Here is a 24,043-nt window from a genome sequence, read left to right as displayed (position 1 = left end):
AGCCTAACTTGTAACAAAAAAAGATTCAGCAGCAAAAACGCCCAAGTCAACTTCACTTGCAACAATAAAGGATTCAATAGAATTCCCTTAAGATTTTCACGAAGAACAACAGAAGAACGAAGTAAGAACGAGCCTTGAAAGATGAACAAAAGCAAGAACACTTGAGAGAAAAGTTTGAGTGAATACTCTCAAAATTCTTATTAATAACTCAATGAATATACAATGAGCAAAGATGTCTCTATTTATAGTTGAGCCTCACAGTATATCAATAACTATAATTAAAAGCTGAATACAATTAGAACTCTAAGCTTACATAACCAGCTATATACAAATAGAACTCTAAGATTCCATAATTATATCTTCTAGAACACTTCCCATTTCTATCAGGCTCTTGAGATGGGCTTTTAATCTTTCAAATCACCGGGCCAGTTTGGTTGGGCCAGTTTGGTTAGGCTAAATGACCTCCCTCGAACACGATGGATCGCACCAGTTTGTCATGGTTGCGAGCACCGACGCGCAACCCATGACACTAGCATCTAATTATTTAAATACATTCATTCTCATTACTAAGGATATGAGAATGGAGTAAAATAATGAAGATCCTTTTGACTTTGGAGTATTCATGACATGAACCCCGTTATGAATGGCAGTACAGTAGACACAATAATTTTTATTTTTATTTTTAATTACTTGGAATAAATAGAGGTAGACATCAACATCACAGAACACTCGCAAACAACAGTTGGGTCCCTTCCGTTGTACCACTTCATGGAACTACGTTTGTTAATACTCGTATTTAACACTGGAAAGTACAATACATAGCTACAAACATTACGTACAAATATATATATAATTACGTACAACAAATATTTGTCTCATAATCCGTACACACTCTTAAAGAGGGGAGTTTATTCAAAACCCATACAAACTCCTACCCCATGCCATGCCATAATAGAAGAGCATAATCCTCGTGGTTATGTAGAACTATTTGTCTCATTTCAACGCACTGCACCAGAGAACAGTCAATCTCAAAATTTTTTGTAAGAGTAATAATAGATGTTACACGAACTAGAATACAACTGTTGGATATGGTATCCTCGAATTAGAAAAAAAATAAGCCATAAATTTAAAGAGTTATAAACCATAGTCATGTCTGAATACGAGTAAGAATCAGAACAGAACAACGCAGCACAAGAAAAATGAAATGGGTCGGAAAATCACAATTACAGGAGCAAAGGTGAATATCATTTTGGCGAAGTTGAAGAATGGTAGGTATTGAGCTTCTGAATCATGCTTAGACCAAATAGAGTTCGAAAATGAAGTAAAAGACATTGTAGTCAATCCCACATAGTTTGAAAGATTTTAGTTGAATATTAGCAAACCATATAAACGATGTTATTTTACTTCCCTACATGCTCTGAGCCGACATGCAACAATTTTCAGAACATAGAACTGCAATACTCGGATACTAAATGTTTCTTACCATAGAATTGAAGAAAATTAGGGAAACTTACTTGTATAAATAGGCAGCGATTCCAAGAATTATACATAAGAGGATGATATCAATGCAGAAGTTGCGACTTGACCTCAGCTAAACAATATTAAAATACACATTAATAGAAATTAAGATATAGAAAGCAGCTTCCATCCAAAAAAGTCAATATAATTACCTTGTGTACAGTATCCTTAAGTCTCACATTCGTGCTTTTCAAATCAGAGGTTGCCCTGTCTACCTGGAAGATACCAAAAACAGTGTCAAGATTGAATTTCTAAGCTGCAGAAACTTTCAGATGGAAAAGGACGATGTTTCAAGCTTACCTTTTTACCTCCCGACTGTTAACATTAATGGGAGACAACATTAATGGCAAACAATACAAAGTGGTGCAAGTTTAGCACCCTAAAATTGACTTTGAAAAAGTGGCATGGGATAATTTTTTTTTAGTCCTTGAGATAATGGGCTATTTATTGTGTGGTCCTTAAACCTCAACTATAAATAGGCCTTCTTATTTCTCATTTCAATTATCCCAACCAATCTTTCTCTCTTAGTTCTCTCTTTTCCCATTTGAGAATTCTTAAGGAATTCTATTTGTTTGTAATACCTTGGAGATAGTAAAGTTATAATCTGGTGTTAGTGCCCGAGGACGTAGGTATAATTTACCGAACCTCGTTAAAACTCTTGTGTTCTTTTTTGTCCTATTTTTCTTTCAATATTTGAGGGTATGATAGTAGTATTTAATTGTGCTATTAAATTACTATAGAAGGGATATTCTAACTAAGGAAAGACTTGGTATTTAAGAGATCCTTGTGATCCACCTCTCTTCCCTGGGAATTGAACTTTGTGTGATTTTTTTAATACAATAATTTACACGCTTTCGACCCTATTGGAACAAGTGGTATCAGAGCCGAAGGTTAATCGTAGTATGCTCTGTGGTTGCAGTTTAAACTGATCTTCCACATCAGAAAAGATTTCCTTAGGTATATTGAAAGATTATGGAGAAAACGGTCGGTGTAGGAGCTTCAACATCGTCCATGTGGACAAGACCGACAATTGCAAATGCAAGATCGGCCGTGGAGATCTTTGATGGCACGGGCCATTTTGGTATGTGGCAAAGTGAGGTTCTAGATGCCATTTTTCAGCAGGGTCTAGACATTGCCATTGATGAAGAAAAACCAGATGATGTACAAGAGAAAGATTGGAAGGCGATCAATCGGTTAGCATGTGGCACAATTCGATCATGCCTTTCTCAAGAGCAGAGGTATGCTTTTTCAAAGGAGACTTCTGCAAATAAGTTGTGGGTGGCACTTGAAGAAAATTTTTTAAAGAAAAACAGTCAAAATAAGCTCCACTTGAATAAAAGACTGTTTCGCTTCACTTACGTCCCAAGTACCAAAATGAATGATCACATCACCAAATTTAATCAGTTAGTCATTGATTTGGTGAATATGGATGAGACATTCAAAGATGAAGATTTGGCTTTGATGCTGTTGGGGTTACTTCCTGAGGAGTTTGAGTTCCTAACAACTACTCTACTTCATGGTAGGAGTGATATATCTCTGAGCGAAGTCTGTGCGGCCTTATACAGTTATGAACAGAGAAAGAAGGACAAACAGAAAAACTCAATCAGAGATATAGAAGCTTTAGTAGTCCGAGGTCGTTCATACACTCAGAAGAAAACTCAAAAGGGGAGATCAAAGTCAAAATCCAGATTCGGGAAAGATGAATGTGCTTTTTGTCATGAGAAAGGCCACTGGAAGAAAAATTGTCCAAAGCTGAAGAATAAGGGAAAAGCTGCTGTAGATGCTTGTGTTGCTAAGCATGATACTAGTGACTCTAAACTATCACTGGTTGCATCATCATCGTCGTTCCATTCAGATGAGTGGATATTAGATTCGGGTTGTACCTATCAATGTCCCCTAACCGGGAGTGGTTCTCTGATTTAGTAGAACTAAATGGAGGAGTTGTTTATATAGGCAATGTCAATGCCTGTAAAACTGTTGGGATAGGTTCAATCCAATTAAAGAATAAAGATGGATCAACCAGAGTTCTGACTGATGTTCGGTACGTGCCCAGTTTGAAGAAAAATCTCATCTCATTGGGAGTCTTGGAATCAAATGGTTCAGTTGTTACTATGAGAAATTGGGTTTTGAAAGTGACATCTGGCGCACTTGTGATATTGAAGGGCATCAGGAAAAATAACTTGTATTACTACCAAGGTAGTACAGTTATTGGAGCAGTCGCTGCAGCTTCCAGCAACAAAGAATTGGACTCAATACAGTTGTGGCATATGAAGTTGGGACATGCCAGCGAAAAATCCTTGCAAATTCTGGCAAAGCAAGGATTGTTGAAAGGTGCAAAGGCTTACAAATTAAAATTTTGCGAGCATTGTGTTCTGGGAAAGCAAAAGAGAGTGAAATTCGGTACTGCTATCCATAATACAAAAGGTATTTTGAAATATGTTCACTCAGATGTGTGGGGGCCTTCCAAGACACCTTCATTGGGAGGAAAACACTACTTTGTTACTTTTGTTGATGACTTTTCCAGAAGAGTTTGGGTGTATACCATGAGAACTAAGGATGAAGTGCTTAGAGTTTTTCTTAAATGGAAAACTATGATCGAAAACCAGACTGACAAGAAAATCAAGCGGCTTAGGACGGACAATGGAGGGGAATATAAAAGTGATCCATTCTTCGATGTGTGCCAAGAGTATGGTATTGTTCGACACTTCACAGTTAGGGATACACCACAGCAGAATGGATTGGCAGAGCGTATGAATCGAACATTGCTGGAGAAAGTTCGATGTATGTTGTCCAATGCTGGGTTAGGCAAGCAATTTTGGGCTGAGGCTGTGACATACACTGGCCATCTTGTTAATCGTTTGCCATCATCTGCATTAGAAAGAAAAACTTCTATGGAGGTATGGTCTGAAAAACCGGCTACAGATTATGATTCCTTACATGTGTTTGGAACCACTGCATATTACCATGTGAAGGAGTCAAAGTTAGATCCGATGGCAAAGAAAGCTCTCTTTATGGGAATCACTTCTGGAGTGAAGGGATTTCGTCTTTGGTGCTTAAGCACAAAGAAAATGATCTGTAGCAGAGATGTTACCTTTGATGAATCTGCCACATTGAAAAAGGTAGCAGATAAAGATATTCAGACGAGCAATACTCCACAGCAGGTGGAGTGTACTCCAAAACAGGTGGAGTTTGAGCAGATGGGGATTTGCCCAGTTAATAAGTCTAATTCTCCAGCCACAATGGAGGAATTAGAGGTTAAAGAGGTTCTGACCCAAGAACCACTAAGTACACCAGAACCAGTTGCAGTTGCAAGGCCACGAAGAGAAATTCGTAAACCTGCTCGATTTACTGATATGGTGGCCTACGCCCTTCCCGTTGTTGATGATATTCCTATCACTTATCAAGAAGCAATGCAAAGCTTAGAAAGTGATAAATGGAAAAGCGCCATGGATGAAGAAATGCAGTCTCTCCGGAAGAATAATACTTGGGAGTTGGCGCAATTACCGAAAGATAAAAGGGCAATCGGATGCAAGTGGGTATTCGCAAAGAAAGATGGATCTCCTAGCAAGAAGGATATTCGCTACAAGGCAAGATTGGTAGCTAAAGGCTACGCTCAGAAGAAGGGAATTGACTACAATAATGTATTTTCCCCTGTTGTGAAGCATTCCTCCATTAGAATTTTGTTGGCCTTGGTAGCACAGTTGAATTTGGAGCTAGCTCAACTTGATGTTAAGACGGCTTTCTTGCATGGTGAGTTAGAAGAGGAGATCTATATGACTCAGCCAGAAGGATACACAGATGCTGGTGGTAGAAATTGGGTTTGTAAGCTGAACAAATCGCTATATGGATTGAAGCAATCCCCGAGGCAGTGGTACAAGCGATTTGATAGCTTTATGAGAAGGCAGAAGTACACAAGAAGCAAATATGACAATTGTGTATATTTGCAGAAGCTGCATGACGGATCTTTCATTTATCTACTCTTGTATGTTGATGATATGTTAATCGCTTCGAAGAGCCAAAATGAGATAGATAAGCTGAAGGCTCAGTTGAATCAAGAGTTCGAGATGAAAGATCTAGGTGAGGCCAAGAAGATTCTCGGCATGGAGATAAGTAGAGATAGACCGAGAGACAAGCTCTGTTTAAATCAGAAGCAATATCTGAAAAAGGTATTACAATGTTTTGGTGTAAATGAAAACACAAAACATGTAAGTATCCCACTTGCTTCTCATTTGAAACTTAGTGCTCAATTATCTCCGAAGACTGAAGATGAAAGAGAATATATGGCGAAAGTCCCATATGCTAATGCAGTTGGGAGTTTGATGTATGCGATGGTGTGTACGAGGCCTGACATTTCACAAGCTGTTGGAGTTGTGAGCAGGTATATGCATGATCCTGGAAAAGGACATTGGCAAGCTGTGAAATGGATTCTACGGTATCTTCGAAAAACCGTAGATGTTGGTTTAATTTTTGAACAGGATGAAGCACTTGGTCAGTTTGTAGTTGGATATGTTGATTCCGACTTTGCTGGTGATTTAGATAAACGTCGTTCAACTACGGGGTATCTGTTTACTCTTGCGAAAGCCTCAGTGAGTTGGAAGTCTACCTTACAGTCTACAGTAGCTGTGTCTACTACAGAGGCAGAATATATGACAGTTACAGAAGCTGTTAAGGAGGCTATTTGGCTTAATGAATTGTTGAAAGACTTAGGAGTTGTTCAAAGTCACATAAGTTTATATTGTGACAGTCAGAGCGCTATTCATTTAGCGAAAAATCAAGTCTATCATTCAAGAACCAAGCATATCGACGTAAGATATCACTTTGTGCGGGAAGTCTTTGAAAAAGGAACTACTTCAGAAGATTCCGACTGCAGATAATCCCGCAGATATGATGACCAAGGTGGTAACAACAATCAAGTTTAATTATTGTTTGAACTTGATTAACATCCTAAGAATTTGAGCACCTTCAGGTGTATGGCGCTCAAGAGTGCATTTGTAGGCACTACAAAAGATAGCTTTATCGAATTTGGGGAGTTGAAGGAAGTGTGTGAAAATGTGATTATCCTAATCAAATCTTCAAGGTGGAGATTGTTAACATTAATGGGAGACAACATTAATGGCAAACAATACAAAGTGGTGCAAGTTTAGCACCCTAAAGTTGACTTTGAAAAAGTGGCATGGGATAATTTTTTTTTGGTCCTTGAGATAATGGGCTATTTATTGTTTGGTCCTTAAACCTCAACTATAAATAGGCCTTCTCATTTCTCATTTCAATTATCCTAACCAATCTTTCTCTTTTAGTTTTCTCTCTTCTCCCATTTGAGAATTCTTAAGGAATTCTATTTGTTTGTAATACTTTGGAGATAGTAAAGTTATCATCTGGTGTTAGTGCCCGAGGACGTAGGTATAATTTACCGAACCTCGTTAAAACTCTTGTGTTCTTTTTTTTGTCCTATTTTTCTTTCAATATTTGAAGGTATAATAGTAGTATTTAATTGTGCTATTAAATTACTATAGAAGGGATATTCTGACTAAGGAAAGACTTGGTATTTAAGAGATCCTTGTGATCCACCTCTCTTCCCTGGGAATTGAACTTTGTGTGATTTTTTTAGTACAATAATTTACACGCTTCCGACCCTATTGGAACATCACCGACGACCAAACATTAATAACTAGTTCCCAAATTTCGGATATTTATAAAAAAAAGAAGGGTCTTTCTGATGTAAATTGCCATGCTTTACAGTTCATCTCAAAATATATGATTAACTATTAAATGGTTCATATCTGAATTTAATATTTCCTAGAATGCTATGAGCAGACTAATAGAATTCTCCATGTCCATGACAAGCAAAGAAGGATAACTAAAATAGTGAATCACCTTGTCATCTATTTCATCCATTAGTGGCACTTGTCTGTCCAATTCCTGTCATAAGGCAAGATGGTAATTAAAGGACTTGAATAACTAAGGCACTGTTTAATATGATTTATACACAAGGAAAACCGCAATATTGTGCAAACTAACCTCATTCATATCATGAGCCATATCCTTCAAGGTGTCTAAACCTTCAGCTATAACCTCCAAACCTTGATCCTACACTAAAAAAAACTAATGGTCTTGAATATTATTAAATTCAGGTAGAAAGGAAGATGAATTTACTATAATCCTACAAAACATTACCACCATGAAAATTATAAATGTTTAACATAATGGAACAAGAGACGGAGCATTGGCGTAGCAAGCAAGCAAAGCGAAGTGGAAAATCTCATAGCATTGGTAAAGCAAACAATAACATCAACAACAAGAAAGGGAATTACAACCTGTCTCATTCTGCGCATTTCATATTCTTGCCTAAAGCGGTCAGACTCTTCAGTTTGTTGAAAGTACTCACTTGTGAATCTCTCATCTGATTCAATCCAATTCCCGAACATTCACAACGTTTGATTATATTGATATCTTGAAAATAAAAAATTCCAACAAATAAGTTACTATTACCTGAAGATGAATCAAATTTAATGCCAGTGGAGGAAGTTGAAGTTGCCCAACCACCAGTACTTTGCTTAGTTGCAGTTGATGATCCATCTGGTATTGAATCAATCCTATCTTTCAGTGAATAAACCAAATCGTTTCGAGCTTCAAGCTCTTCTTTCGAAATCCCCTTCACCTATAACCCCCACAAATTAATACTACCGGTTAACAAATTCTTAGTCTAATTACTATTAAGGTAAACCAATTAGAAACTTTGACAACTAATCAAGCAAAAGAGAAAAAAAAAACAAAGGAAAAGACCTTTTTGAGAGCGAGTCGTTGTAATTTGGGGAGTTCTTCAAGCAATCGAGCTTTGGTTCTTCGAATTTCCGCATTCATAGCAACCGCTGTAGCCCTATTCTTTTCCGTTGCAGCAGCTTCAGATTTCTACGGGATTTAAAAAAAAATCATAAAACAAAAGGCAAAAGAAAGTAAGAATTTTTTTGTTTGAAGCAAAAAAAAAAAGAGTCAGTTAAGAAAAGCCCTAGAGAAGAGGAAAGGAAGAAGATTACACCTGGAGAGCGGCATCGATTTCGGAGTCAACGACGCCGTAAAGGCGAGCGAAAGCGTCATCGCCGGCGACGTTAACCGCCTTTTGCTTATCGATGTCGTACTTGTCGTACTTCTTGCAAATCGCGTCAACTCTAGTGATCAAGTCTATCACCGTCATCTCCTTTTCCCTTCCCTTTTTTAAACCTACGCCGTTTCTCGCTGTTTTCTCTGGAAGTTCCTTTCCACGTTTTCAAGCGAAGAATCTGTTCCTTCAGTTTCTGTTTTCGGAGTTTTGAACTTGAAGAATAGAGAGAGACAAACGGTGGACGGAGACAGCGAGCGAGAGTCAAAAGCATAATTAAAATACTAAAAAGGACGAGAGGGAAACGAATGCTGACGTTGGATCCTTGCCAACTGTGACTTATTAATATCTTACGGTTATGAGAGATGGATTGAAATGATCCCAGATGCAGGAGATTGCGCCTCCCCTAATCTTCTTCAAGAGTATATTACCAAAACATGTTCGCTTAAAGACATAAATAAATTTTATTCTATTCCTTCAAAGGAAGAGGCTTTTTTCACATCAACAAACGTAAAATAAATAACAAAACATTCGAATAACATTAAAATTAGATGTTCTCTTAGGACAATGTATTTTTCTTTTATATTTGAAATTTGGTGTTTATGTTTTTATTTACAATAATGTATTGTTTTTAGATTAGAAAAACATAATAATTTATTTTTACCCTCAATTTTTTTTACTTTTATTCATTTATTTAATATTTTATTTTTTTAATTTTAAATTTACATTTTTTACCAATCATCTTAATACGGATGATAAAAAATTTAATGTTTTCAATTTAGTTGATATGATATACTCGTAGATGATATGTTAAAATTTAAATAAAATTTTAACATATTTAATTTTTTTAATTAATTAAATGTTGAAATGTCATCTATGTAATAATTTACATGTTCTTTTATTAAATTTGTTGGTATAACATATTAATATTAAAAAAATACTTATTTAATAATCTTGAAACAAAAAATAATATTATTAATGGACTTAAATTTAACAACAACTTTTTAACCTAATGATAAGAATATAATGTTGTGAGGCAGGATTCAATACCAAAAAAACAATTCCTAATTCTAAAAGAAACATGTTAAAAATTCATGTTAATATTATTTAAAATATTCTTATTAACTAATAATATTATAAAAATCAAATATTAAAATATAAAACACTAGACATAATAATATAAACACGAAAACTAAATTTAACTGCAGTTTTATAAGCTATAATCTCAAGAGAAAAAAAAAAGCGGCAAAAGGATGAGTTATTGGTTAAGAGTTGCAAGAAAATAGGATTTAACTCCCTCATTATTGAGTTGGAATTCGTATATTTTGAACTATTAAACGAGCTGAGAGTAATAGCTCCTGAGTTTAATTGAATTTATTCAATTTTAGATTAAAATCGTGAAATAATTCAGAAATTATTTTAAATTAAGCTTGAATGCTAAAATCAGCATTTATTTTGCTTTCAGTTTGATTAACAAATTTAATTGAGTAAATTTAACTAAAACTAAATTTGCATTAGCTTTTTATACTCAAAAGTTAGATTTAATTTAGTAAATTAAATCGTCAATTAAATCTTAATTAAATTGGTATCAATATTTTTGTTAATATAAGAGAATGTAGATTTGGATATACTCAAGCACATTACCCTCTTTTTTATGGGTTAAGAAGAGATTATGAATAATTTTAAACATTGTATAAAAAAAATTGTAAACTAAACTATGACAAAAAAGTTAGATTATATTTTATCTTTTTATTAAAAAGATTAGTAAAACAATCCATTTGTATTAGGCCAAAGAATAAATTAATTTTTATATAAAAAATTATATATTTTTACCGTTAAAAATTAGTATTTATATATTAGTATAAGATAAAATATAACACATCATGTGAAACTGTCTTATTATTTTATTAACTACGTTAATTTTTAACAATAAAGTAAATAAAAATTTCAATATAAAAGATCAAATTACTTTTAAATTTATTTATTTTCCAATAAAAAAAAGTAATCTGAGATTTATTACGGGATTTTTGAAGTAGTTTTACCTTATTCTTTCTTAAGAACGTCGGTGACGCGTTTCCTACACGTTCCTCTTGCGTGAGCGTGGCCTTGTTTTCATGTTTTCTACATCCTTTGCTTATGTTGACTCGCACTGTAGCAGTAGTCAACAAATAGCCATTTTAAGGATATTTATAAAAAATAATCATCATCATCATTCAACACAGTCCACTGAATTAAGGACTTCAGAACAGTCCGCAAATTAGATCTTTAACACGTTTTTAATCACCCACTAAACCAAAAACCTTTATGCTTTTAATTCCTTTATATATATATTATCTCTTTCTTTATTACTATTAATTATCTGTTGGCTCCTTCTTAGAATCACCTCCCAAAATGGCAGAAAATTCGATTCTTTGCTCGGTTTCCAGTTTGATTCTCAGCATTTTCATTCTCTTTTGTTGTTTATTTGGGCATTGTAATTCGGTGGAGCAACTTGGTGGATATGATACCTTTACTATTTCAAGCTTCAAATACCCAGAAACCCAGATCAGACCTTTTGACATGCGTTATATAAGAGGTACGGAGAACTAATTTTATGGTTTTCAATTTGTCATTTCAGGGTTTTTTTAATGATTATTTAATTGTGGACTGCTCTTAAGTAATGAGTGGTGTTAAAAAATTTAAACTTTACCAATTAATGCATGAAATATTTTCATGTGAATGGATCGTTGTTTCTGTTTTGTGCTTTTTTCTTTCCCTTTCTATTAATTAATTTCGATTTCAAGACTAATTTTATTCTTTTTGTCTATTATAATGAGGAAAGCAATTAGAATTTTTCCGATACAAAGATTCATCGTTAGTTTAACTTTAAAAAAGAATAAAAACCTTAAAGAATTACATTTAACACTGTTTCAGCAGCAGAATAAGGCAAATTAGTTATGGGAGACATCAAGTTTGAAGCTGTTTCTCTCTGTCTTCATAATTATTAGATTGTTTCCTTTTATGGAAAGCTACTTCATTCCTGTTTTCCTGGAAATGAATTTCCCGGAAAACAGGAAGGTTAAAAGAAAATGGTAATTAGATTCGATGTATTAGTGTCTCACTGGGTTTACTATTTGCTTGTTCCAGTTGATTTACCCCCATGGTTCTCTTCAATGTCGATAGCATTGAAGTCGAGTGTCAATCTTGTAAGTATGCTTGTCCAAGTTAATTAGGCTTTTAGTTTATCACATTTTCTTACTATGCTGTTTCTTGAATTTCTCTTGTTTGCTCATACTATTAGTTAAACTTTTTATTGTTTGCTCATCTCTTTTGTTTATACTTGAAAATGCTTGCAGGACATTAAAAGTGCTGAAAAAGTTCCTAAAAGTGTGCTGCCGATGATATGCTTCAGAGATGGCAGCCTCCCATTGCCAGATGTCTCAAGCACTTCATTAGAAGGTATCCTGCTAGCAAATGTCAGATACTATTTCTTTCTTTCAATCACAGAATTCTTGAACCAGAATGAATGTTAGTAGTTTTAAGACGTTTTCTCTTGCTGGTGCACTAGTTGCACTATCTAACAGATCTCTTGATGGAAAACAAGTACTTCAAAATATGGAGCAGTGCTATCCTGTGCCAAGAAATATGACAATGAAGTTGACGAATGAGCAGGTTTGCTGTCTTTATCAAATGTTTTTATCTGGAAGACATGTCATGCTTTTGGTCTTAAAAAATTCATATTCGCATGTAGTTTGTTTAACTGAATTCTTAGGTGAGTATTACACTATATTATCCATTTGGCATTTTTTAACCCACAATCAGGGGTAAAATTTTTTAGCCCACAGCATCCTTTTATTTTCTTTTATGTTCTATTAGAAACTCAACTATTGGCACTATAACTTGAAAATCTGTTCAGATATCAGCCAGGGTTTTGTATTTTGGTCTTTTCAATGGTGTTGGGCCTACAAGAACACAGTCAAAGATGGTAAATTACTAGCTCTACTATTTTGCACCTTGTTCTCCACTTGCATTTAGGCTTGTGGATATCTGCTGGAAATCAAATCCTTGTTTAAAGAATGGTTGCTTTTGTTCCTATTCATCTCATTGTTGTTCTTCACTACTGCTATGTGTTGCAGATTGTTAGGAACCGTGCTTACTCCTTTGCAGCTAATATTAGCGTGGAAGGATGTACAACCCCAACAATGCAAGGACAGTACTGCAACCAAACTCTTGAACTGCTTTCTTGTGCTCGATCTGGTAATAGTTCAGGACATGGTTCAGTATCTGGGTTCTTCAATCAAAGCATGGTTTTGTGCAGGAACAATTTTGAGACCTCCTGCCATGGGGATGGAGAAATGAAAATATACTCCTTCGAGATACTACGGATAACTGAATCCTTAACAATTTCTGTACAAAATCTAAGGTTAAGACCTCTGGACAGCATTGGGAATAGTAGCAGAATTTATTTAATGTGCTTTGCTCGTTATGGTGCAATGCCATTGGCTACTCTGCATGATTATTCTGGTGACTTAAACCAATCCCCTTTGGTCATTCGCTTCCCAAAGGTTGGCCAGTGGTATGTTTCTATTCTAGCCCTTCATCTTGCAAAGGAAATTGGTGGGGCCCTGAGTAATGTTTCAAAAGTTTGTTATTCCTTGGAAGTGCAAGAACTTGAATGTCCTTTGGGAAAGGCCGGGCCAAACTGTTCGTCTGAAAGATACATGCTTCAGGTGGTCATTGTCAACATACATGTTACATTTGTTTTCTGTATCGCTTCCAACTTTATAAATTTCATCAATTCATTTTTATTTTTACATTATGCTTGGTGCATGTCAGTAAGTTTTAGTTTTAAAATTTGATGCTATTAGTAAATTATTTGCCTATTTGAAATTCAATGCCTTAAATAATATTTACACATCCACATTTGCGAGGATAAAGCAGATATCAGGTGTAGGAGAAAGTGATTACTTGCTTGTTAGTTGTGGCTTAGAAACAGGCTTTTATATGAAGGATGAGAAGATGACAGTGTGAACTTTATTTGTGGGTAACTGGACACCATGTCTTGAGAATCTTCTCCAGAGGACCGAGGGTGAAATTTCCTTAAACCTGAAGAGATTCATGTTAAAAGATGTAATCGTTTTGACGCAAATAGGACCAAATTTCAGTTTGGAAGATTTGGCTTCAAAGTGTTCACTTACACTTTTTAATTTTTTTTAGTTTTAGTTCTTTTTTAAGTAGATTTGTGAACAACTTTATTCCCGTACTCCCTTTTCTTTCTGTTGATGCTTGAAGAAACTCATTCGCAGGAGTAATTTATTGATGAGCTGAGAATGGTTGTCTGCAGACGGTTCTCAGGAAATATTCGACCCCTTTTGAATCCTATTATTTGCCAGATGGTGGGGATGTGATATCAGATGCTGCTAATTTTCATCTTGGGCCCCTTTTAAGCAACTACTCAGTTGGAGGACTGGACACCTGGACTTATTTTCTTCTGGATGTTCCTCGAGGTGCAGCTGGTGGAAATCTCCATGTCCGGCTAATGTCAGATAGAAAGATGAATTATGAAATATATGCTAGAAATGGTGGATTGCCATCACTTATTAACTGGGACTATTATTATGTAAACAAGACAAGCAGCAGTGGTGACTCCGTGTTTTTTGTATTGTACAATTCAAGTGATGAAAAGGTCGATTTTTACATCTTATATGTTAAGGAAGGAATCTGGAATATTGCGCTAAGGCATCTAAACAGCACTGGTGACATTTCCGATGGCCAGACTACTATGTCTATTTCACTTGAAAGATGCCCTAAAAGATGCTCCTATCATGGTGCTTGTAAATCTGCTCTTGATGCAAGTGGATTAACTTCGTACAGGTATTATATTTTTCAGCTATTCTTTCTTTTCTATAACATTTTTTCTTCTGATTTCCAATTTTTATAATAATTTTATTTGTTATAGCTAAGCATATAGGATTGGATGAAGGTCTAAAATGCATTTTTTGCCTTGTCATTGTACTATTTCCTTTTTCTCAGCTTTTGTGCCTGTGATAGGAACCATGGAGGTTTTGACTGTAGCATTGAGATTGTATCCCATCAAGGTAAATTCCTTTCAGGAGTTGAATGCAAAAATATGGATGCCATTCCTGCCACTTGTTTTCATAAACAGTAATTGCTTATGGTTCCAAAGTAGCCATTTCTTCCTTCCTTTTAGGCTAGCCTTCAGGTTTATTAGCATTTGAAATAAATTCCAGGACTTGGTATTATTATAATGCTACAAAACAAATTTAGCCTCTTGTCTGCTTGGAAACTGATGCAGGACACTTATGGCAATCAATTGCATTAATCGCATCTAATGCTGCAGCTGTGCTTCCTGCTTTTTGGGCTCTCCGGCAGAAGGTAAATCTCCATTTATTTCGTGGACTCACTTGCAGATGTTTCTGATTTCTGATGGCAAAGAGTGCCAACCTTTTGTGATGAAACATTGGAGGTTTCTCGAAATTTTCAGCCATGTCAATGACATAACTAACCATCATTCTTTGATATCTGTATTTTGTCAAAGACTAAATTACCTGTTTACATGCAGGCATTCGCAGAATGGGTGGTCTACACAGTGAGTGGAATTTCAAGTGGATTATATCATGCATGTGATGTGGGTACCTGGTGTGTATTGTCCTTTGGTGTTTTACAGGTACTTGTTGGTACGATTTCCTAAGAATGATTCATTATTCGTCATGAAAAACTTGGAAAGATCATGGTTGAAATACATTTGGAAAACATGAATCTAACTTGCATAAAAGTTCACTATCCTATTTTAGTTACTGGTTTGAACTAATATTGACTGGTAACTTCGGAAGTGTTTCAGTTTATGGACTTTTGGCTCTCTTTCATGGCTGTAGTGAGCACTTTTATATACCTCACAACAATTGATGAAGTCTTTAAAAGGGCAATCCACACAGCTGTGGCTATCCTTACTGCCCTGATGGCCATAACTAAGGCAACCAGGTATATGGATCTGGTGACATTTGTTTTAATTGCAATATATGACCCAGTTCTAGCAACAATGGAAGGTGTTTGCCTAAGCTAAGCTGTGCAGGTCATCCAATATTATCCTTGTGATGGGAATCGGAGCATTTGGTCTTCTTGTTGGGTGGTTGATAGAGTTCTCTACCAAGTATCGGTCACTTTCCTGTTCAATGGATTTATGTTTGAACAGACTTGAAAGGTGGGTTTCTTTTTTGTACCATCATGAAGTACTACGCATAAACTGCATGAAATTAAAGTCGAGAGAGTAAAATGCATACTCAGGGTTCTGTACGGTAGCACATAAACTGCCTTTAGTTATTAGTAAATAGTACGTAGCACTGTGAGAATAGGATCTTTTATCATTTTAAATTGTGCTAACTATCGCTTGAGTTGGTCAAGGGACTACTTGGTAGTTTTCTTAAATACACAGGAAGCCATGCTTTGTCATTAGAGAAACATGATCCTATAGCTGTATTAACATTATAGAAGCACTACTTGGTAGATAGACTGTATGGACTAACAAAACCCGAATATAATGCATTGCATTTACAAGATGAATTGTTAAACTGTAGATGGCCGAGCAGAGAATGGCTGCAGAATCTTGTAAACACTGTAATGAAACGATTTAGATGGGGATTTGTGCTTGCTGGTTTTATTGCACTAGCCATGGCAGCAATAAGCTGGAATCTTGAAAGCAGTCAAAGTTACTGGATTTGGCACAGGTTAGTTGTCTTCCTTCTTTTCGGTATATAAATTGCTTAGATCTCTCACACTCTCTCCCATGTTTGACTGTTTCCATGCAGTGTTTGGCATGTTGCCATATATTCATCTTCTTTCTTCTTCCTCTGTTCAAAAGTAATAACCATAAATAGTGGGAACAGAACACCCACCGACGCAAACTATCAGTTGACTCAGCAGGATTCTCTCTCTCAAGGTGCATAGGAAGAAGGAAGAATTTTCAGAGAATTAAAGTTCACATAAGGAAATAAGTTACTATCAAAACATGCAGGAAAAAAGTTTCATCTGGCAATATAGTAATTTGTAGACCCAAAATAATATTCGACCTCTTCAATAGCTTTCCCTTTTTTTGGTAAATTGGCCTATTTACCACCTTTTTCCAGGATGATCTTCTCCTGTGTATATAATGTATACACCAATAGGTCGGGTAAAGAACTGAAGCAGCTTGGCAATGTGACCCAAAATCTTTTAGCCTTTGGGGAAAGCAAAATGTGAGCAATAGATGCAGGTTTTTCTATCTTGCAACTGTAAAAAGTATTTGGATTTTTTTTCAATATTTTTCATAATTAATTTTTATTTATCAATATGATAAAGTGCTTTAGATATATCAATATTTTGTGTCCACCTGAGCTCAAACACGAATAAGGGATATATATATTTTCCCAATATATAAAAAAGAATTAAAAAAATTTAAGCGTACGCATTATAGTGTATATACACACTTTTACACAAAGCCAAACCTCAAGATGCAATAATGTTGCAGTTACCTTGAAGATTTAGCTTTAAAAATACTGGTACAAACAGCACAAAGGACGATTCGTACTAGGTTATGCAAGTAAATCATACCTTTTGTTTATTGCTCTTTAACTGAAGCACTTCTTTGAGAGTTTGATGAAAGAGAGCGAAAGTCTAAAGCTGATTGTTCTCTAAAATCCTTACGGATGCTCCATAAAACCTCCCCACACCTCCTCATACTAGGCCGACTCTGCCTACGGGGAGCCAGGCATTGCAAGGCTAGTTCAAGAATCTTTTCGAGGGCTAAATTAATCCCAGCAGTCAGTTCTAGCCTAGGGTCCAAAGTTGATATGGCATCACCGTCTGTAAACTTCTTCATTGCCTGGAATTACAAAAAAAAAAAAATGCATCAGTAACTTCATTCATGAAAAGGATGATTGAAGATATCAAGAGAGAAGGGAAAGGGTTTCAATGCACACCCATTTTGGTGTTATCCGCTCTTTGATTTCCCGTTTTGGTTCAATGGGGCGCCTGCCTGTGACTAGTTCAACTAACAATACTCCAAATGAATAAACATCACTCTTTTCTGTAAGTTGATAGGTTCTTAGGTATTCTGGGTCCAGGTAGCCGGCAGTGCCTTTTACCTGGGTTGACACATGGGTTGCACCAGAGTCCGTATCTGCGGCCAGCCTAGCGAAGCCAAAGTCAGTGACCTTGGCTCGGAGCTTTTCGGTAAGGAGAATGTTGGAAGACTTTATATCTCTGTGGATAATTGGGTGATCTACATAAAATTCAATTCATGATCTAATTAATTCATCAAAGAAGATCAAAGCTCTTGTTTTTGAAACCCCAGAAATAAAAAAAAAGCAAACCTGTATACATATGAAGATAGGTGATTGCATGGGCCACATCAATGGCTATATCAAGCCTCGAAGCAAAGTCAAGTTCTTTTCCATTAACACCTGCAGCAAATTTTTTCTCATATTTTGATTATTTTAAGTCTGGAAATTCCAGAATAAAGAGGAAGAAGAAACAACAAGAACTCACCATCCAAGTGTTCCCTTAGAGTTCCATTGGGGACATACTCGACAACCACAACTCTTTCATCTCCATGCTCTAAGTACCCATAAAACCTAACCAAATTCAAATGTTCCACTTGTGCCAGTGTTGTTACTTCACTTTGGAATTCCACACCCAAATGCTTATCATATACACTCTACAAAACAATCAAAATGTTGATCCATTTCTTAGTTAAACTTGAACCCATAAATTTTAATCAAAGATAAGAACCTCATCGTTCCAAATCCAAACCTTTTTAGCTCGTTTGATAGCGACCAAAGTTCCATCATCAAGTTTTCCCTTATAAACTGTTCCGAATCCACCCTGCCCGATCTTGAAAGCAGGGGAGAAGTTCCTTGTGGCCTTAAAAATTTCCTCCATCGTGAATTTCATGCTCCCAGGCGCTCTCTCCTTTGTTGAATTGGAATAAATCCCTCGATTCGGACCCCTCATTCTTGACGTTTCCGAATCAGCTACAAGTTAAACAACTAAAACTTTATGCGATAGTTTAAACTCATCCAATTCCTTTTTTGTTACTTGATTATTGGAAAGTTGATCGACAATGTGGGTTTTCACTATAAATAAAATCTTGATTAACTTCTCTGAACTTAAAACTTATGACTAGTTCAAAGTAACTATACATACTTTCTAAAATCGATCAAATAAAAAATTTTGGGTTCTTTTTTAAGTTCTTTTAATACGAAGCTCTACCTTTAACAAGTAATTGGTAGCAGAGCCTGAGAGCAGGGAGGTTGTTTGGTTGCGGAGAAAATGTCAAAGCAGAAAAAAAATCAGTAAGGGGGTTGTTTTTTTTTAAACACTGAAGACTTTCAGATAACACGTAAAAACTGGATTTTTATCGTTTTCTAAGATCTGAGAATCTCGGCAAAAGTTTTGTAGGGAAGTTAACGACTTGCTTAAATCCGGAAAATTAAAAAATATCTACCACGTCATCATCGTTTAAACTAAAACGAGAAACATGCATACCAGAAGGAGCTCCAAACTCATTGGACACTTTTAAATTATTGCTGTCGTCAGTCTCGGGAGGTGTAAAACACGCGACAAAAGCTCCAGCGATGGACCGGGCCGCAACCTTTACTGGATTCCGCCCTAAACGAGAGGCAGTTGATGCAGTGTAGGAAGAAAAGCTAGGAGAGAAAGCGGATCGGTCCGGTGTTGACCTTATGCCTGAACTAGGGTTCCGGCTTCTCGAACTGCTTGTGGAACTGGTCATCACGAGAAAGAGAGGGAAAGGAAAATTATTTGTGTAGGTGATGACCTTAGAAATGGTAGATAGTAGCGGGGAAGATAGTATTAAAGAGACGACTTTTGAATTAATTACTTTATAAAAGCGAATGAGGCTAACATGCGCCTGTTAGGCTCAGCTTATTAAAAGCGAAGTTTGTTGGCAACATTAAAACCATTACCCCGCCGTTTCGATAAAACAAAAACAAGATCTTTCTTTCTTTCTTGCTAGCTGGATGAACGCGTCTTGTCTTCACTTGTTCGTTTGCTGCCTTTTTGTTTTTTGTTTTTTTTTATAATATTTGAAAAAATTAATCAAAGTTTATGAGATTGTTTATCCTACTAATTTCCCAATAAATATAGTAATTATCACAACTCTCCTAATAAAAAACTACTGTCAATTCCTGAATCTAAAATATTAAAAATAAAAATATATTACGGATAAATTCATCTTTAAATATAGTATTTTCATTTTGTATTCAAAATCATCCAACTTATATTAAAAGATAAATAAAGAATGTTAACATGAATAATTTAATTTACGTGATAATTTTAAAGACCATTCTCGGATTTTGTGATTGACTAATATTGTGTGTTCATATAACGGTCCCCTTTGTGGAAGAGTATTTTCTATGGTCATAGTCAAAGGCCAAATAAAACAAAGAAAGGGAACGGCCAAAAAGGGGAACTTGGCTCTAACCTAAGCTACACTTGATTTGATCAATTCAAATGTCTGAATCAAATTAACTACAAAATCAAGTATAAGGGTAGGTTCCAACAGGGATGCTTTCTTGCAAGCTACTACTACCTGAAAACAGCAACGTCTGAACAAAAATAGGGCTGGTACTTGACAAGTTAGCTCAAACTCCCCCACTACTTAAAACCCGGATTAACATTGATGGATCCACTTCATGTCTGCAGATATAAGACAACATATAACACAAGCAACATCAAGAACAACCATTCTCATCCAACTGTGGACTGGTTCAAACAGATTTTGTAAATTCGGAAAGAGTCGCATGTTAATCGAAATGGATCTTGATGTCCGAGACTAGATGGTAATAGCAGTGGAATCAGGCATTTATGAAACTGGCCTCAAATCTTCCTGGTTCTTTGAAGCTCAACAAATAGATCTCACCAGATGTCCTCTAATGCTCCACCCTTACACTTCATTTTCTGGATGGAGACCGTAAAGCTCTTCAGGCACCCCTCTAGCCATTTATACACCACACTTTTACCATGTGAATTAAATATATATATTTATTATTAAATTAAAAAACCAACAACCACAACAGTCTAGGATATGATAAATTCGATAATATAGTTTCCATACCCATTTGCAAGCAGCAATGCTTCCTCATTCATCAACATACAACGTAGAAGAGGAAAGTGTTCTCCCTAGATTCCACTAGGAGTAATTGCATATGCCCTTAGATTAGAAGTCAATCAACTATCAAGTGCAGTGAGAATAAAAATTGTGTGGGTTTAAACCAATGATTTGTGGTATAGATGGAGAGAAAATTGACAAAGTTCTATAGTTACTTCAAAGTTGCCAGACTTTCAAGCAAACCTTCCAATCAGCTTAGAGGACACTTAAATAGACTAGTATTAGACCTATTGTTATTACTAAAACATTTAAAAGAAGTTAAAGAGATGTATTCATTCAATTCCATCATCACAAAAAAGCTATTGACATCTACCAATCAGCATAAAATTGTTCATCAATTGGATAAAAAAATGCTATATAAAATGCACTTCAAGATAGATTATTCGAAATCATACCATAGTAAGAGTTTTACTCATTATCAAAAGACTTACCTCAGGGTTAATGGGGCATGCAGGTTCAGTTAGAGCAGGCAAATCCTTACTAGAAACAACAAGAGAATTATTTAAAGAGCACAGTCATAATATTGCTGAGGCACATGTCCTGACCAGCTGATGTGTTATATTCCTGCTTCATTGGAACAGGTAATATTGGTTACATGTCCAAAGTTTCAGGTGAGATTATCACTTGAGACAAACACATTAACATGAGCAGCAAGTTACACCCAGCTACAACCAGGAATTTTGTAATCACAATAGTCTGTCATCATTTTCCTAACACGTTCCACATCTAACCATCTTCCTTTAGAGGCATATATGTTAGAGATAAGAGTATAATTTACAGGTTTGTAAGGCTCCAAGACAACAAGCTTTTCTGCGGCCCACTTGGCCAATGTTATGTTGCCATGCATGCTACATGCCCCAGTGAATGCTCCCAAGGTGTCTGGTGTACATGCAACGGGATGAGATGTTATAAAACTAAAAGCCTCATTGAGAAGGCCAGCTCGACCAAGCAGATCAACGAGGCAAGTATAGTGCTTTGAATCTGGAATAATTCGATAGTCATTCATCATTATATTGAAATAATGAAGCCCCTCATTTACTAGCCCCCCATGGCTACATGCGGAAAGAATAGCAAGAAAGGCAATTTGATCTGGCTTTACACCAGCAACTAACATTTCCTCAAAAGCTATAACACTTCCTTTTGAATGACCAAGGAACGAATAAGCACCTATAATCGATGTCCAAGTAACAAGATCAGGCTCTGAAACTGAAACAAAATATTGTAATGCAACATCAATGTTACCACACTTGGAGTACGCATGTATTAAAGCATTTGTAACAGATAAAAAGGACTCAAACCCATTTTTAATCACATAAGTGTGGACTTGCAACAATTCAGCAGAGCTGGATGAAACACCACAAGATTGAAATATGCTAGCCATAGTTAATTCATCTGGACAGAAATTTTGTAACCTCATTTCTCTAAGAAGCTCCATAACCTTCTCCATATCTCCCCTCTGTGCATAACCCACGATCAGAGTGTTCCAAGACACAACATTTCTAGCCGTCATTCCATCAAAGGCTTTCTGAGCATCATACAAATTGCCATTCGTTATGTACATATCGACAAGTGCACTCGCCACAGGAACATCTAAATCAAAACAAAGTTTAATGATGAGACCATGAACCTGCCTTCCAAGTTCATAAAATCCCCAGATACAGCAAGATTTAAGCAAAGAACAAAACGTATAACCATCCCCTTTAACACCTTCCTTCTTCATCAAATCGAAAACCACAAAAGCCTCTTTTGTTAAAGAATTCAAAGCATAACAAGAAACCATCACATTCCACAACACCAAATCTCTACAAAATACTTGATCGAAAACCCACCTCGCTTCTTCAACCAGACCACATTCCCCATATAAATGAACAAGAGCACTGCTCACAAAAGAATCATACAAAAACCCACATTTCACTATAAAGCAATGCAATTCTCTACCAAAAACAACGCCCTTTACCTCAGAGGAAGCATGGAGCAAAGTATTCAAAGTTATATGATCAAAACCTACCTTGTTTATCAACATTTTCTTGAAATAAGAAAAACCCAAACAAAGATTCGACTTACAAATCATAGTGTTCCACGTCACCAAGTTTCGAACACGCATTTGATCGAACAATTTCTCCGCGTCGGAAAATTGTTTGCATTTAACGTATAAATTAAGCATTTGAGTCTGCAGAGGCAGTACATTATTGAACCCTAGTTTTATCATGCGTGAATGGAGTTGTTTCCCTTCCTTAAGGAGACCCAATTTGGCTGAGACTTTAAGGGCGTGGGGGTAGAAGCCGGTCAACCCGGGTTGCAGCGCCGACACCGTGTTTCCGAGTGTACTCAACGAGAGAGATGGATTGGGTTTCAGCTTCAGCGCGCGTAATTGGGTAGTTTCTCGAGGGAATGTCGGTGAAGAAGATAACTGTCGTTTGAAATGGACGGTGGAGATCAAAGGAGTACCGCATTTCGAATGCATAGAATCAGAGACTGCGGGGAAGACCGTTATACGAGACCAAAGCCGACATAGAATGAAATGGACGGTGGAGATCAAAGGAGTACCGCATTCCGAATGCATAGGATCAGAGACTGCGGGGAAGACCGTTATACGAGACCAAAGCCGACATAGAATGAAATGAACGGTAGAAATTTAGCCGAATAAACTATAATTATTAAAATTTTTCTTAAAACAAATTTGGTGATATTTAGACGGTGTGATGGACTTGCAATTTATACAATTTCTCTTTATTTCCTTCACCATATTTTGCTTTAGCTATTATATACAATTAATTAATGTTGAGTGAATTTAGATTGGCGATTGTGTGCAGTGTGATGCGTTTAATTTAATTTTTATATCACATTACAGTATTATTATAATATCACTATAATATCTGATCTCATAGCTATCACTATTTTTACTTACCCTAAATTGATTAAATTTTATGTTTTTTATTATTTTAAAAAAAGTATTCATACCCTATAACAGATTTTCTTTCTCTAAAAATTACCCTTTGAGGAAAAAATTATATCTAAATATATACAATAATACAAAGGTTGAAACCCACTCCAAAGAAACATAAATATCTCAATTTAATTCATCCATTTTTTTGAAGTTATTTAATTAAAAATTAAAATTATTTTTTAAAATTATAACTTAAACTCTTATCAAATACTTGTATAATAAAAAATTTTAAATTTATCAATTTAACTTGATCTGTATCAAAATTAATAGAATTATTGAAAAATATAATGCATTTATAATAATTTTTTTAAAATTG

At 35.7% G+C, this 24,043-nt stretch overlaps 4 protein-coding genes across 10 annotated transcripts; 1 reads left to right on the top strand and 3 right to left on the bottom strand.

Moving 5' to 3' along the window:
• Positions 1-657: 657 nt before the first annotated feature.
• LOC121209720 (syntaxin-71) lies at positions 658-9,006 on the bottom strand. The gene is made up of 9 exons (XM_041080956.1): positions 8,555-9,006; positions 8,302-8,427; positions 8,008-8,176; positions 7,833-7,918; positions 7,537-7,605; positions 7,393-7,437; positions 1,671-1,733; positions 1,515-1,591; positions 658-1,006 (listed from the first exon to the last, which is right to left on the bottom strand). Exons 1-9 carry the CDS (start codon positions 8,708-8,710, stop codon positions 994-996), a joined length of 804 nt encoding a protein of 267 aa, XP_040936890.1. The 5' UTR covers positions 8,711-9,006; the 3' UTR covers positions 658-993.
• Positions 9,007-10,777: 1,771 nt separating this feature from the next.
• Positions 10,778-16,938, top strand: LOC121203030 (uncharacterized). Of its 2 annotated transcripts, none has more exons than XM_041080952.1 (14): positions 10,778-11,189; positions 11,741-11,799; positions 11,950-12,052; positions 12,162-12,265; positions 12,510-12,578; positions 12,730-13,323; positions 13,938-14,467; positions 14,627-14,691; positions 14,910-14,989; positions 15,177-15,281; positions 15,456-15,595; positions 15,687-15,815; positions 16,189-16,338; positions 16,420-16,938. In XM_041080952.1, the coding sequence occupies exons 1-14, from the start codon at positions 11,006-11,008 to the stop codon at positions 16,556-16,558; spliced, it is 2,451 nt and encodes an 816-aa protein (XP_040936886.1). In that variant the 5' UTR covers positions 10,778-11,005; the 3' UTR covers positions 16,559-16,938. The 2 variants fall into 2 exon arrangements, with proteins under 2 accessions (XP_040936886.1, XP_040936887.1); XM_041080953.1 differs by having other exon boundaries at positions 10,818-11,189; positions 14,645-14,691.
• LOC107923914 (calmodulin-binding receptor-like cytoplasmic kinase 2) lies at positions 15,958-22,987 on the bottom strand. 3 transcript variants are annotated; one of them, XM_016854103.2, is made up of 7 exons: positions 19,136-19,462; positions 18,401-18,621; positions 18,137-18,305; positions 17,962-18,051; positions 17,569-17,870; positions 17,201-17,471; positions 15,958-16,461 (listed from the first exon to the last, which is right to left on the bottom strand). In XM_016854103.2, the coding sequence occupies exons 1-6, from the start codon at positions 19,380-19,382 to the stop codon at positions 17,208-17,210; spliced, it is 1,293 nt and encodes a 430-aa protein (XP_016709592.1). In that variant the 5' UTR covers positions 19,383-19,462; the 3' UTR covers positions 15,958-16,461; positions 17,201-17,207. The 3 variants fall into 3 exon arrangements, with proteins under 3 accessions (XP_016709592.1, XP_016709591.1, XP_016709593.1); XM_016854102.2 differs by lacking the exon at positions 15,958-16,461 and adding an exon at positions 16,716-16,879; XM_016854104.2 differs by lacking the exon at positions 15,958-16,461 and having other exon boundaries at positions 16,986-17,471; positions 19,136-22,987.
• LOC107923912 (pentatricopeptide repeat-containing protein At2g46050, mitochondrial) lies at positions 21,279-23,508 on the bottom strand. 4 transcript variants are annotated; one of them, XM_041080954.1, is made up of 2 exons: positions 22,079-23,508; positions 21,279-21,986 (listed from the first exon to the last, which is right to left on the bottom strand). In XM_041080954.1, the coding sequence occupies exons 1-2, from the start codon at positions 23,341-23,343 to the stop codon at positions 21,974-21,976; spliced, it is 1,278 nt and encodes a 425-aa protein (XP_040936888.1). In that variant the 5' UTR covers positions 23,344-23,508; the 3' UTR covers positions 21,279-21,973. The 4 variants fall into 4 exon arrangements, with proteins under 4 accessions (XP_040936888.1, XP_040936889.1, XP_016709589.2 ...); XM_041080955.1 differs by having other exon boundaries at positions 22,193-23,508; XM_016854100.2 differs by having other exon boundaries at positions 21,279-22,370; positions 22,845-23,505.
• Positions 23,509-24,043: the final 535 nt, after the last annotated feature.

The sequence above is a fragment of the Gossypium hirsutum genome, chromosome A11 (assembly GCF_007990345.1).
Source record: "Gossypium hirsutum isolate 1008001.06 chromosome A11, Gossypium_hirsutum_v2.1, whole genome shotgun sequence".
Classification (NCBI taxonomy): Eukaryota; Viridiplantae; Streptophyta; class Magnoliopsida; order Malvales; family Malvaceae; genus Gossypium; species Gossypium hirsutum.
This window is presented reverse-complemented; position numbering and strand designations above follow the sequence as displayed.

Excerpts from the sequence above, each read along its gene's own strand:
- LOC107923914 (XM_016854104.2), bottom strand. The coding sequence starts at position 19,382 with ATGACCAGTTCCACAAGCAGTTCGAGAAGCCGGAACCCTAGTTCAGGC. Across the intron at positions 17,871-17,961 it reads CTATCTTCATATGTATACAG|ATCACCCAATTATCCACAGA; the intron begins GTTTGCTTTTTT and ends AATTTTATGTAG. Across the intron at positions 17,472-17,568 it reads AGCGGATAACACCAAAATGG|GCAATGAAGAAGTTTACAGA; the intron begins GTGTGCATTGAA and ends TTGTAATTCCAG.
- LOC121203030 (XM_041080952.1), top strand. The coding sequence starts at position 11,006 with ATGGCAGAAAATTCGATTCTTTGCTCGGTTTCCAGTTTGATTCTCAGC. Across the intron at positions 12,053-12,161 it reads CTCAAGCACTTCATTAGAAG|TTGCACTATCTAACAGATCT; the intron begins GTATCCTGCTAG and ends CTGGTGCACTAG. Across the intron at positions 16,339-16,419 it reads AGTTACTGGATTTGGCACAG|TGTTTGGCATGTTGCCATAT; the intron begins GTTAGTTGTCTT and ends GTTTCCATGCAG.
- LOC121209720 (XM_041080956.1), bottom strand. The coding sequence starts at position 8,710 with ATGACGGTGATAGACTTGATCACTAGAGTTGACGCGATTTGCAAGAAG. Across the intron at positions 7,606-7,832 it reads AAATGCGCAGAATGAGACAG|GATCAAGGTTTGGAGGTTAT; the intron begins GTTGTAATTCCC and ends TTTTTAGTGTAG. Across the intron at positions 1,592-1,670 it reads TTAAGGATACTGTACACAAG|CTGAGGTCAAGTCGCAACTT; the intron begins GTAATTATATTG and ends AATATTGTTTAG.
- LOC107923912 (XM_016854100.2), bottom strand. The coding sequence starts at position 23,343 with ATGCATTCGGAATGCGGTACTCCTTTGATCTCCACCGTCCATTTCATT. Across the intron at positions 22,371-22,844 it reads GACGTGGAACACTATGATTT|ATGTTCCTGTGGCGAGTGCA; the intron begins GTAAGTCGAATC and ends GTTTTGATTTAG.